This window comes from Zalophus californianus, chromosome 2, assembly GCF_009762305.2.
Source record: "Zalophus californianus isolate mZalCal1 chromosome 2, mZalCal1.pri.v2, whole genome shotgun sequence".
Classification (NCBI taxonomy): domain Eukaryota; kingdom Metazoa; phylum Chordata; class Mammalia; order Carnivora; family Otariidae; genus Zalophus; species Zalophus californianus.
This window is the reverse complement of record NC_045596.1, coordinates 90,755,656-90,770,067: the sequence shown is the minus strand read 5'-3', so window position 1 is coordinate 90,770,067 and position 14,412 is coordinate 90,755,656. Positions and strand designations below refer to the sequence as shown.

Sequence of the window (14,412 nt, the reverse complement as noted above, 5' to 3'; positions counted from 1 at the left end):
TAGAGGTTCATAGTGGATGTTATTATATAAAAGTGTCTCAGAAGAGATTTAAAAAAAAAAGAAGAAGAAGAAAAACATCATTTTTGTATTTAGGATTATTGTCCAAACTAATTTGGCCACAGAATCCCTCCCCTGCTTTTTTTCTGACAATGGCTATTAATATCCTATGCAACTGGAATTCTGTGGAGCAGCAAGTTGGGAAATGCTGTGTAAAGGTAGTTCAAACGCTGAGAAGGAAATGCTCGCCATTGGAGAGAAGAAAATAGTATACACTTTGGAGATGTGAGTAGAGGGGAACTCTGGGAAGAGAGCAACTGGCAATGCTACATAACACAGTGGCAGTGTGGAGGGTAGTGGTGGTGTGGGCAGAAAAACACTCCAAAGCTCTCAATCCTTTTAAAAGTGGCTTCTTCTGATCAGAAGGAACAGACCAGAGTAGGAAAAGCAACCTCTAAACTCAAACTTTCTTCTCCTAAGCCTCACTACAACTCTGTCCCCAGCAAGATGATATGGCTATCATTGCCAGGGAGCCCTAAACTGGCTCTACCTGCTTGTCCAACTCTCCTCTTGCCTCTGAAGTTTGAGGGAAAGAAGCCCAGAGAGTTGACTCCTCTCTGTGAAGTTCAAGTTCAAGTTCTGGTTGTATTTGCAGAAATCAAGTAATTTTACTTGATTTACTACTATTGAGCACGCTCAAATTTAGTTTGCATTGTGGTTGCAATGAAAATATCCCAATGGTAATATGCAACTGCTAATACTCCATCCTGGAGTTAAATTTTACAATAGGACAGAAGAGTCAGAAAATATAATTTGACTGCATGCTTAAAAATATATTGCTTGATAGCATTTTAAATTGTATCAGCATCAAATATTACACAGCGCACTGTATAATATGAAAGAATAGTGCTGCTCACAGTGGAACTCACTCCTGCATCCTTATGTGGGCGCTGTGGATGAGAACCTCCCATAGGCCTACATTGTCAAAATGTTACTTACAGGCTTGAAAAAAAAAACAAGAACCACGGACTCTCCTTATATGCTTGAAATATTTCATAACAAGAAAAACAAAAAGTGTTCCATTTAACCTAAATGAGGTTACTGAGTATGTGCAGAACTGTTCCAGAACCACGTATACAGGGCCGAACTAGCAGCATCCTGGGTAACGTAAGAGCCTCAACCGCTACCAAGGAGACCAGACGAGCTCAGCGTTACCAGTCCTCCATGAGAACCCACCTGAGCCTGCCTCTGTCACCAGTCTTGCTGTAACTTGGTATTTGCTGGCCAACCATTACGACAGCCAAGTTTCAGGATATGAGCTCTCAAGTATATATTTTATGGTAAAATTTATTGGTACAGTAAGATAATCCAGAGTCAAATGAATAATATATATTTTAGTATATGATGCTTTTGTAATCTTATAGAGTCCATAAAGAAATTTACTAGTGGAATCTTGTTCCATATTTTTTGGCCTTCCTGTAGTGGATAGAATTTTTGTAATATTTTGGTGGCTTTCCTCAGATGCAGTTTCTACTGTTTTCTCAACCCAAGAAACAATTTTAAAGTCTTAACAATAATCACTTGAAAGTTTTGACTTGTTTTCGATTCAACTAGTGAATTTTCAGAATTTCTTGAAGGTGGATATTCCTCCAAATATTATGCCTTTCCTTCCCAAATTGGGAACACTTTAAAAACTCATTTAATCCTTAGTGAAGCTCAGAGAAATAGGCACTTTTATTCATTATCTGTGGACCTGTAATTTGAGATGTATTTTTGAAAGTCAGTTTGGAGACACACACAGGTGCATGCATATGTTATATATATATGTACATGTGTGTGTGCATACACACATACATATGCGTCCATACATATACAGTTGGGGTCAGCTTCCTACGAAATTTCCTATAGAATTATTATAAAATGTTATGTGTGTCATGCATATTTTTATTAGGAGTTTTTTATATTATATTTTTATAGGTGTTTATAAAAAAGGTAAAAGGGTAGGAGAAACTTAATGCCCAAATTTAATGGAAAAGCAGAATAAGGTACATTATATTCATATAATAGACTATCATGTATCCATGAAGTCATCTACCAAACCATGTTAAAGTTTTGATACATTCTAAAAACAGGTTACACAATACAATGTACAACATAATGCCGTCTTTATCTGTATTCAGGAAAAATCCTGGAAGAATGCCTAGATATTAATAATGACTATACTTCAGTGATAAAATTTTCTCTGTTTTCCAAGTTTTCTGGAGTGAATGTGTGTTATTTATGAAGTAAACAAAATAAAGGTGACAAGTTTCTTGATATATTTGTACTCCTTGACCCAGCAATTCTACTTCATTGAATATATCCTAACATAAGGAAATAAACAGATATATACCTAAAGGCTTATTACAACTATGTTCTTTTCTGACGCTTTTATTATAACAAATACTGAAAGCAATTTAAATATCCAGTATTAGGAAACAGGTCTTAAAAACATAACGGTGCATTCATGCACAGCTTTTTAAAATCAGATTCTTGAAAATATGGAAGAATGAGAGGAAGTGCTTACATGAAGTCAAAAAGGTGTATAGATAGATACATAGACATTATATAATTACAATTTGATTGCCTAAAAAAATATTCGTTAACATGTAACCAAAGTTAGCACTGGATGTGAAGTTTCTCTTCATAGTTTCTTCTGATTTTCCTTCTTTATAATTTTCCATGCTTTCATTATTTTTAATTTTTATAAACAGAAAAAATATGTCAACAATAAAGAAGATTGTTTTATTGCTAGTGATAGTAAGATACAGTATATGAGCATGTTCCCTTCAAATATTTTTTCAAACTATCACTTCTATTCAATTTATTAGTGTGTCCCACAGTAATATAGGGATACTTAAACATTTCATTTTAGTCCCTGGGTCTCTCTGACAAACAATAGGAAGAATTTTGACCAAAAGCTTTACTTTGCTCTGTAAGATGCTTAAAACAACATAGGAAGGGGCTATTCAGTGGGCTGGCCCCAGACTCATATTTCTGAACTGTGACACTAAGGTTTCTTAATGATTTGCCTGTCAAGAATCCACAAAAGCAAAGGTCAAAGCACTTTCAACTTCACTGATACCCTCAGTATAGCCTTCCTTCCTGATGCAAGGCCTACACCCACAGAGTGAAGTTTGTTTTTTTTTAATTCATTGAGAGAGTTTATGCCCTTAACATAGTTCTAGTAATAGCATCTGATTGATTGTCAAGGCAAGTAACCATCTTTGCTAAACTCAGAAATGCAAAAATACATATACTAGTTACTTGATATATCTTTATATCCTTAATTACTTAATATATCATTTATGTTGCAAAAAACCATTGCCTATTGAGTGATGGACAATAAGCCCAAAGAGTTATCCATATGCCGCCACTAATGTGTGAACTCAATGAGTATTTATTAAAAGCTTAAGTGTGAAACATGGTTCTGGCCATACAAGATAAAGACAGACAGACTCCTGCCTTCCTTCCTAGATAAAGACGCAAAGACAATTCTGTGGATTTTACATACCCTTCAACATCTCTTCTCCAATAAAACACTCAAAATTATAATTGACATTTATTGACTTCCACTTAAATTTAGTGTAATATATATTTAAAAGTTCACTTTTAAATCATTGTCATATAGCCCAAAACCGTGGCCATGAAATTTACCAAACACATGTATTTTTTAAAAAATCTGGAGGTTGTTTCTGTAAGCAGTTTCTGCATTCGGACAGGATGTGGTACATTATAATTTTTCCTGTTGAAATTAGAGACTTACACTGATTCTTTGGACTCCAGGAAGCTCACTTTGTACTTTCAAGTTTTCTGATAGGCTTGGAAAATACCACAGGGCAAGAGTTTTTGTTTCTCAGGTGAACAGGCAGAATTGAAACCAAGTTTAGATAACAGACCAACAAAACAATTAAAAGGGGATAAGTAAAAAGGAAAGGGAAAGAAGTGGAAAGCAAATATGTGAGCTGAGGGTAAATAAAGCAAAAATGAATATTTACTTGATTTGTCCGTTCTCCTCATACGTCGTTCTGTAAAATCCCACGAGCGAGCCGTTCAGCCAGCCGGCGAAGTTCATGGTCAGGAGGTAGGCACCCTCGCCACTGCTGGGTGCAAGCTCTTTTTCCGCTTCCATCACCACATACTCCTGCTTTTTGTACTCAAAGCACCGCCTGACTTGCACCTGCTCCCCGGAGGACCTCTTCAGCTCGGGGAGCTGGGTGATCTTGGTCTCCCGCAGGTGCAGCCACAGGTACCGGGTGGGCGCGCTCACGTTGATGGAGATGGTCACGCTGCCTGTGTATGTGTCCTCCTCCAGCAGGGGCTTCACCTCCAAGTCATAGTGCACTGGGTTGATGAAGTCCGGCAGCCTGAAGTTTTTCCAGTCTCCACTTTCGTCTTCGCTGGCAGGGCAGACCCCCTGGTCCTCCGGAGAAGGAACTTGGGAAGGGACCGGAGCTGGGCCCTGCCCGGCGTCCCCGGTGGGGCTGCTGGACCTGGTCAAGCCCACGGAAAGTCCTACTATCAATCCTACCCCCACCACCACCGCACAGATGATGGCCACATGTTTCGTTTTAATGCAGTACCTCTTAGCGTCCTCTCCCTCCGCAAAGTTCATTTTTGTTTCCAAAGGCAAATATTACACATAAAAGGATGGTAAATTCAACTAACTCACGAACTCACGTCAGCCGACTTCCTTTTCAAATTGGGAGGAATTCCCTGGCCTGGCAGTCTGTTTTCCTTTTGCCCACACCCCTCTCTGGCTCCCTGCGTGTCTCCTCTCCGCTCCCGTTCCCCACCAGCCGCTCGAGGCTGGACGCGGAAAGGAAAGGGTGGGAGAAGGGCTCCAGAGGGGAGGCTGAGCTGGAGGAAGAGGACTGACGAGAACACTGCCACTGCTCCCGTTATAAACCACGCATCCCTACCCCGCCCCTCCTGCTCCGCAGTGAGTTAAGTTAGCTTATCAGAGAGCCGGAGGACGAGCCTTTGCCCAAGTCCTGTCAGCAGCTTTCGGGGAGAGAGCGTTCCTTCCAGGAGAGAAGTGTGCTTGCCATAGGAAAACTCAACCTTTGCCACTGGGTCTACGGCTTCTTCCTGTTGTGCTCGCAACCTCTCTCTCTTAACCACAGGGCTTCTTGGATTTCAGCTGTTTCCTCCGGTAGCTCGCCAAAGAAGCTAAGTGTTTTCTTTTCGGTCCCCGCCCCCCTCATATTACATAAACACTCAGACTCTGCCTTTACCAAAGTCAGACCCTGGACTGGGATGTGCAAAGGGATTCATAAACTCAAGGACCACTTAGGTACTCAGTAAATAATCGTTGAACTGCTGGACTAGCAAAACACAGCCAAGTGACTCTGAATCCGTTCAGTAAACGCCAGATGGGAGAAGAGAACGTGAAATGAGCCAAAGCGGTCCTGGAGCTGAAGAGCATAAAAAGACAAAAAAAAAAAAAAAAAAAAAAAAAAAAAAAAAGAGGCAGAAACGGAAAGGACTGAAAGGGCAGAACGACAAGGAAGATAAACTCTTTAGGTTAGATAACTAAACTGGGGTCACTAAACATCTCTGCAATGGCCTCCCAGTGAGATCGGCTTCCTTAGACTTTGATGTGTAGATCGTGTTTGCAGCAGATTCCAGATGTGAAAGCTGGCCTTTTGGGAGATCCATTATCTGTGTAAATCGGCTGCCTCTGAATGACAAGGGCAAGATGGAAATCAGCAGCGACCTGAATGTTTATGAGGAGCTAAGGTGTAGACCCCCAAGCCATCTCTAACAGTAACGATTCAATAATAATGATCAGAAATCTGAGAGCTTTCTATGTGCCAGGCACTATGCTAAGTACATTATAGAAGTTATTACTTGAGTCTTCCCAACAACTCTACAAGGTTGGTACTATTTTGATGCCCATCTTAGAGTTGGGAAGACTGACATTTACAGAGGGTAAGGCACTTGAACAAGGTCACACAATCAGCAAATAGCAGAATTGGAGTTTGTACCCAAGTTGTCTGAGTCCAAAGTCCATATATCTAACAACACCGCCTCCATTATCTGCAGAGGAGAAATATTGAAGGGTTAAGTAGTTATGATAAACTTCATCAATATTTCATAAGGTACAAAGTATTAGTAGATATACCTGCAGAGCAGGCAATGCTGGGTTAGCTAAAATTAAGAATGTTCTTTTACTACCATCCATTCTTTCAGAGCCTCCAGATGGTAACATATATTGTGAATCTCCAGAAGAGGATAGACTCTTGAATAATTTCTACACTGAGTTGATGAGAGAACATTTTTGATGAGGTAACTTCCGTGGGACTTCAGAAATGCCACTTTAAAGTGTTCCAAATTACCAACTAAACAAACGGGGGGAGGGGTAACGATTTTAAAAGCAAAAGAGTCCATTTTGTTCTGTACATTTCCATTGTTCTCTCAGAAAATAGTAGTAAGAAAAATAGAATTGAAGGGAGGTGGGATATACTTTTCTCAATGATAGGTTCATCTTGTATCTGTTAATTTCACATTCTGAAGCAATCTTAGACTTTTCAAATCATAACGTTTAATTTTGGCAAATCAAATTCCTGAGTTTGAGCCCTCAAGAAAGCCCCTTTTTTATTGGAAAGATCTCCTGACATTTCACTAAATGAAAGGGAAAATGTGGATCATATTTATCTCAGTATACTGACTAAAATGAAAAATACTTGGAAGAATGTATATAAAATTGTGTTAAACCAGAAGCATTTCTTAAAAAAATCTCAGCTGAGACAAACACACCTGAAACTCTTAAATTGAACCACATCTAGAAAGACAGGATTGTTACTACCAGGCCCTACGCTTGTAGTTAGACTGAACAAAGTAGCTAATAGACCTCTGGGGTAGTGTGCACTCCAGGGGGATTAAGAATGGTCGACTGCCATAAAAGATCTCCCCTCTTCTGCCAAAAGTTCTACCATAAGGGATTCGTTATTTAAATGTAATATTTTTGATAGAAATAAAATACCTTCAATCCATGTATGTAGTGTATGTGTATACACACATGCACACATCCGTGTAAATTTTGAGTCTAAGTCCCAGTTCTAACCACAGCATCTTAGTCCCACCCCATAAGGACTGCCTACACCCAGTGAAGGGCACTATGTCTTATCAGGATCAGTGTGTTAGGGGTCGCCTGATGTTGTAGTGGTAAATCAGCCAGCCAGATAAGTGGGTGTAGCAGAGCCAGTGTGTGCATTAAACACATCTAGGATCAACACATTAGGTTTCACTAAATACAAAGCCCCTAGCTTTCATAATCTGATGACACTACACTCCATGGCAGCATACTTGCTGTCCTTCCTCTCATTGACACTGAAATATTGAGTCCGTGGCAGGAGGCTCTTGATCTTGAAAGCCAAATCGAATCCACAGCAAAGGTCAAGGCAGCTACTGATGGAGAACAGAGAGAGAGAGAGAGAGAGAGAGAGAGAATCTATTCCTAGAAGGAGACCAATGAACCATCAGAGGCACTCACCTAGATTAAACAGTTTATATTGGCTAATCCTGTGTTGAAAAATCTACATTAGATGCAAGTAACTTGAAAAGACTACCTCTGGTCAGTTTCCACTTAGCCAGTTCAAGCCCGTGGAGTGAATGCAAAGCCGTTCATCGTAGACCCTAGACCATGTTCCGCCTGCCCAGAACTTTTGATAATGCGTGTTACCATTTTGTACCTGAGGAACAAAGTCCAATATCTGTTCCACACAGGTCATAAATGTTCATTGATTGCTTAGTGAATAAACAAATGAATGGATAAATAGAAAGGAGGGAAAAGAGCACCAAGAATCCAGAATGGGAATAATATACCAGAAATGTTGAGACAAAACAAACTCAGTTCAAATTTCAAGAGTCACTGGAAAGAAATTCCCTGGAGATGAGGACCTGGAAATCGTACCTGATCTGGAGGAGGTAAGGGACTTCTTGGCTAATTCCTTCCCACAGCAGGTAGATTGGTGCAAGAGACCCACTGTAATACTGAATACACAATGTGGACCTCCCTTTTTCACTTGGAGCTTCAGTTTAAAGCTTTTCTGTCAGGTCCCAGGAATGACATTTACCCCAGAGGCTACTGGGCCTTCTATGGACATGGGGTGCTGCCAGCTCACCTGCGAACTAGGAACATCTCCAAAAGTGTTGTCAGTAATTAATATAATAGTGTGACTATTTGACTGACTCTTTACTCCTATTAGTTGATCAGAGCTGAACTCCGTGGTTCAGCAAAATAACGAACAACAATGGCAAGCTATAGTCATAACAGAAGAAACAGAATCTGCAAACCAGGCTGTTTAATATAGGGAACAAGGAGAATGGGAACCCGTTTGCCTTCACCTTGCCACAGGGTCACCATTATCAAGCATGTCAATTTGATAAACCCAATGGTCAATCCAGGTATTTCTGAACTTTAAAAGTTTAGTTAGAACTGGAAAAGGAGAGTGCCATTGCATTTGACTTGGTAGACCAGGAATTCTAAATCCATACTGGCAATGTTCAGTGTGATCCTGGTCAATTATGTCTTATTTCCTATTCTTCATCTTTTATTTGAACTCAGCAAATGTTTTCAAGGGTCCAGCTGGTTTTAAGTTTAAGTGAACTCAACTAACTTTTTCCAGGAGCTGAAAATATCTGCAGATATCAGGACAGAAAATGTTTAGCGTGCCATATCTAACTTTCGTTGGTTGGTAATAATGAATTTGTCCAATGACTGGCACAATGTGGACAACTACACAGCAAGGAAGATGAGGAAGACTAGAGTGAGAAAGAGGGTCAAGAGGAAAAGAAGAAGGATCTTCAAAGAAGTTGATGAGAAGAAACCTCCAAAACATATCTAAACATAATTCAACAAAAAATAAAAATCAATGAAATGATCGGTTTATGTCTTCTCTATTCTTTATTGTTTCTAGACTGAATTGAGAGTCCTTCCGCAGGGTTTTCTGGGGTACACAGATTGTGTTCATGATGTCCTCCGCCCAGATCACCCACATGCACCAGGGTTTCATAAGTCACAAGCAACAATCATGTTTATTTTTTTTAAAGATTTATTTATTTATTTGAGAGATGGGGGGAGGGGCAGAGGGAAAGGGAGAGAATCCTCAAGCAGACTCCCCGCTGAGCACGGAGCCCGGCTGGGGACTCAATCCCAGGACCCTGAGATCATGACATGAGCTGAAATCACGAGTCAGACGCTCAACTGACTGAGCCACCCAGGCACCCCAACAATCATATTTCTGTTATCCATTTGGATCACCCTGGAAAAAATCAGTAGTTCACTTTACCTACCTCTCAAAAAATGTCTGGGCCACTATTCAGTCATTCATTTTTTCAATCGATCAACGCATATATATTGACTCATTAAATACTTAATTCTTAACAAAAATTTACTGGACAAGGAATTCTAGGATAAACTTTAAAATGTGGATATTAAAAAAAATGTTAGTAAATACTCTTAAAGGCATGTATGTAAACTCTTTGTTCTTAGAATGTAGAGGTTTTGAAAATACTCAGAAAAGCAAAGAAAATAAAACAAAAGGATTTATTATTTCTATAATTTTAAACTGCTTTCCTACTGGGTTCCCTAATGTCACTAATACACTGGGAAACTGTGGCAGGATAGAGAAACAACAGGAGAAAAATAATAGTGGTAATATAGCCCAGATTCCTATTGCTCTCAGAATTTCAAAATTATCTTTATAAATTTTCTCAGTGCACTAAACAATAGCTCTAGATTCTGAGTTTTAAAACTTCCTAATGTGCTGAATTCACTCAACATTTTCTTTCAGTCTTTGTAATGTTAAAATTCTTGGCGATATTTTCTCTCTCTCTCTCTATCTTGTCTCTCCTATCTGCAGAAGTCTGCAAAAATAACAGTGGTGTAGGGAGAATAACTCACCTGATATTCTCTTAAAGGTCTGAGTGAATTATACTAGTAATGATGATTTCAGAGTATGTCTCCCACAAAAATTCTAATAGATCCATTCTTCATCTTCAGGAATATTATTTCTTTCAGAGGAAATAACTGTAATTTTCTAATTTTTATTTATTAACACTAGCTGTTTGGTTTGAAAGTTTTTTTATTACCACATTAATTTTAACAAATAAAGTTGTCTTTCACTGTTGTTTTCTTTGGGAGTAAAGGCTTTAACTTCATTAAAAGGATCAAAGTCATCCATTTGAGTAACAGGAATGTTGTTTCTACGGTTGGTATTCTCTTTTCTTGGCTTCTCACATTTTTAGTGTGCTTTTGTCTTAAGTCTTGCTTTCACTCACAACCATTGGCCAGAACTAATCACATGACTCCTCTTAAAAGCAAAGAGCCTGGGACAGGCAGGCAGCAACAGCTCTACCCTTCAGGAGGGGGGGACCTGTCTTTGGTGGTCAGCTAGCCATGCCTGTCCCACCCTGGCCTCCCCCTCATTGTAGGATTTATCTTGCTGGGACACTGCAGTGACTCAAAAGAAGAAAAAATCCATACATAGAAGAAAAATGCTGTGTCAATTGCTGTTAACATTTGTATAAAGACCTAAGATCATATCCAAGGCAAAGTGCCTTCTAGCTTCACATACTTGTAAAGATTATTCAGCTATATGCTGATAGTTTATGCTCATTTCTTATCACTGCTGCTCTGAGTATTTAACTTGATTTTTATCTGAACAGACCTGTCCTGTGAGGGGGATACATTTCTATTTTATGTTCCAGAGGTCGTTTTATTTGCACTTCAGAATACTCTAGAAACAAATGTAAAGAAAGGTAATGGCATTCAGGTGGAAGCAAAGAAGAAGAAAATGGAATGACACAGAACCAACCTTCATGTACATACTTGCTGCCAGATGTCTTTTATTTGCTGTCTTTTTAATGCATCCGGCAATTCCATGAGTTAGTTATTATGAGCCCCAGCTGCTACTTACCACACCATGCTGCCTCCAAATCTAACAAAAGGAACTTAATACTATTTATGGGTTCATCCAGACTTCTCCATGAATAATTTTGTATTTTGCTTACATTATAGACTGTATAGATCCTGCAGCTAGCCTAGGCAACAAATCACAGTATTGTTTCTAAGGAAAATGTACTACAAGGTCCAACATAGAAGACATGCCTATTCATCACCAAGCCTATCAGCTCGCCTCCTCATCATGCACTGAGCTGAGGTGGGTCTTGCATAACTTTGTGCCCTCCAGTGCCCCGAGGGTGCTCCCCTTGCCTGGGGTGCTGAGAAATTGGATTTGTAGCCTAGGTAGTATAAGTACTGCCTAGCTTATTCGTTAAATGATGACAAATATTAGAATAGTGAAAGAATAAAAAATAAGCATGAGAAGAGTCCTGCACTAATGCTGTTTGATGCAAACTATTCTATTTTTCAAATAAGTCATAGATTTGAGGATCCGAGTGAGCTCTCATGGCAGATGATTTTATTAAATGCTCTTTCGTTTTCTTAATGATGGATGGTTCGCATGTCTCAGCTACAGCATTATAGACGTGAAATAAGTATATGCAGAGTCAGGCATGTTGTTTTCCTGACGTAACTCTAGCTATGAGTTCAAGTTCCCATCCAATCTGTGATTTCAGTCATAACACCTAACATTCTATCCTGCATCTCTCTGAAGGTCAGCAGTGTTCATTTGCGCCAAATGCTTGTAAAATTATTTGCAAAATGAGTGTGTGTCACTCAGCAGAGAAACCCGTATTCGTTTTGTTGCCTTCCTTTAGCAACCGAACTCAAAACTGCCAACTCTAAAGCAGTAGTGTCATACAGGGGCGCCTGGATGGCTCAGTCGGTTTAGCATCTGCCTTTGGCTCAGGTCACGACCTCAGGGTCCTGGATTGAGGCCCATGTGGAGCTCCCTGCTCCTCGGGGAGCTTACTTCTCCCTCTCGCTTTGCCCCTTCCCCCTGCTCATGCTCTCGCTTTCAAATAAATAAATAAAATCTTAAAAAAAAAAAAAAAAACGACCAGTGTCTGCACATGGCAATAAGACATATGGAGACTTAACTAACAATTTTATCAATCCAACTCATGTAGACACTCAAATCTGATAATAAGGACAAAATGACGTTTGAGGTCTAAGGTACTTGTGGCCTTTTGGTAGTGACTGGCTAGTTGTTCATGAAGCACATTTCCCTTTACTGCTGGGTTCACAGTGGGGCAACACTTTTCAGTCTTCTTTACCGTGGAAACGTCATTCTATTTTAGCTAACAGAATGAGGAGAGAAGTGATATATTCTCTTCAGACCTGGTGTATAAATACCACCTGTGTGATCCCACACTCTCTTCCTTGGCCTGCCAGCTAAATGTTGACATCCATGGAAATCCGGAAAGTCATATACTGAAAATGGAAGAGTGACAAGATGCAAGGAGTCTCAGCCTCCCAACGACCACATACCCCTTCCCATCTCTACACGACCAGTGGATCCTTACCTGAAAGAGAAATTAAATTCTATTCATTAAGCTATCAAAAGCTGAAGGACTTATCCTCCAACATGATTTTAGCTAGTTTTCATTATCCAACATATTAGTTTTATTTAATTATTGAATTTTTACTTCAGGCTGGTAGTTGTCAACCATGGACAATATTGCCCTCCCTTCAGGGCGCATCTGGAAATATCTGGCAACATCTTTGAATGTCAAGACTCAGGGAGGGAAGGTGAGGGGATTGCTATTACCCTTTAGTGGGTAGAGGCCCTGGATGATGCTAAACAGCCTACAAAGCATAGGACAGCTTCCTCGTGCCTCACCTAGTCCAACTGTCATTGGCGCTGAGGCTGAGCACCTGCTTTGTGCTATGTCTATATGGCAAAGAGAAATATAACGAAATATTTGATTAACTTCATTATATGCCTTATAGAGGCGTTATGTAATCTTCTAATGCTGTCTTTAATTAATTTATATTCTTGTTTTGGTGCTGCGATACACTGATGGCTTTGGTGACTAAATGTCACTTGTGCAAAGCTTATAATCTCTACATTTGCCATTCCACCGCCACAGGCCTCTCAGCCAGACCTCCCTCTACACAGCACTATTTTCACCACCAGTGTTTCTTGCTATGTCTACAGCAAGTCTCGCAATACCTGGCATAGAGCAGGTGTTTATTAAATGTGTGGTGAATGAAGACTGAACTAATATAAACAAAAGCACAGAGAAAAAAAGAATGAACCATTCCTTGCCCTCAACCTCTTCCCTCAGCTTCAATGACACTCCATTGCTTTGGTTCTTCTCTCCCCATTCTGTCTTCTTAATGTCTTCTCTTTTCCTCTAAATGTAGTTCTTCCACAAGTCAGACATTTTCCCTTCTTTCTCTTCCCCCACCCTTGGATAATGCAACCATTACATCTTTCAGAAAAGGCCCGTTTCATCACTAATCCGAATTTTCTCCTGAGACTCAAGGTCACAATGATGCCAGTCTGTGTCCACTAGCATATCCCACCATCACCTGCAATTCAAGTTTGTCTAAAGCTGAGTATCATCACTCCCCACAAAAACATTGTATCTCCTCATTCCTTTCCATGTTTGATTTTTAAATGAGAATTGCAATTCTTTATTGGCATCAGCCAACACTCGTCCCTCCCCCTCACAAATTGCTGGATGGATCGTAAGTGCTTGACCATCTCAGCTTCTCTTTCCTATCTCCCTGTACTTTGTAGAGGTTGTCTTGTATGGCTTTAATTTGTTATTTTCTTGTTCAGATTTTTAAAATCCAGAGCAGCACTGATAAATAGAAGTATAATGTGAGCCATATATGTAACTTTCAATTCTCTGGTAGCCACATTAAAAAATGAAAAAGAAACAGGTGAAACTAATTTTAGTAATATATTTTATTTAACACAATATGCCCAAAACATTATCACTTCATGCAAAGTTTTAAAAATGTACTCAATACAAAAATTAATAACATATTTTACATTTTGTCCATACTACCAAAATCTGGTGTGTTTTATGCGTACAACACATCTCAATTTGGACTGGCCACATTTCAGGTGCTCTACACCTAGCTAGTGGTTACTCTAGTGGACAGCATGGCTCTAGAGCTTCAGGATTTTATCTCTTGCTTGTTTGTGTTCGTAGTATTTGGTGCAATGTTTGGCACACAAATGTGTTTGACTAAAGACACGAACTCTACTTTCATGGAATTGGCTTTTCTTTGTTCCAAAGTGCTGCAGAATGTGTGTTGCACACTGTCTTATACTTATTTATTTGCTGTTTTGAGTTGTTTTTACATACTTGACATATTTATGCCTTTTTCCCCATACAATATATTGAGGTTAGGTCATTCACTATGTTTTCTAATCTCTTTGTATTCCCCAAACTATACCTCATGGTGCCAAATTCACAGAAGATATACACATAGAATGAGTGGATAAA

General features: G+C 39.5%; 1 protein-coding gene across 1 annotated transcript in view; it reads right to left on the bottom strand.

The window, feature by feature from the left end:
* The window catches only part of LOC113925148 (glutamyl aminopeptidase), an 83,270-nt gene extending 78,103 nt beyond the window's left edge, over positions 1–5,167 (bottom strand). The window contains exon 1 of the mRNA XM_027599716.2: positions 4,035–5,167. Coding sequence (XP_027455517.1) covers positions 4,035–4,651 — 617 coding nt within the window. The 5' untranslated portion in view covers positions 4,652–5,167. The remainder of the gene's footprint in view (positions 1–4,034) is intronic.
* Between the last annotated feature and the right edge of the window lie 9,245 nt (positions 5,168–14,412).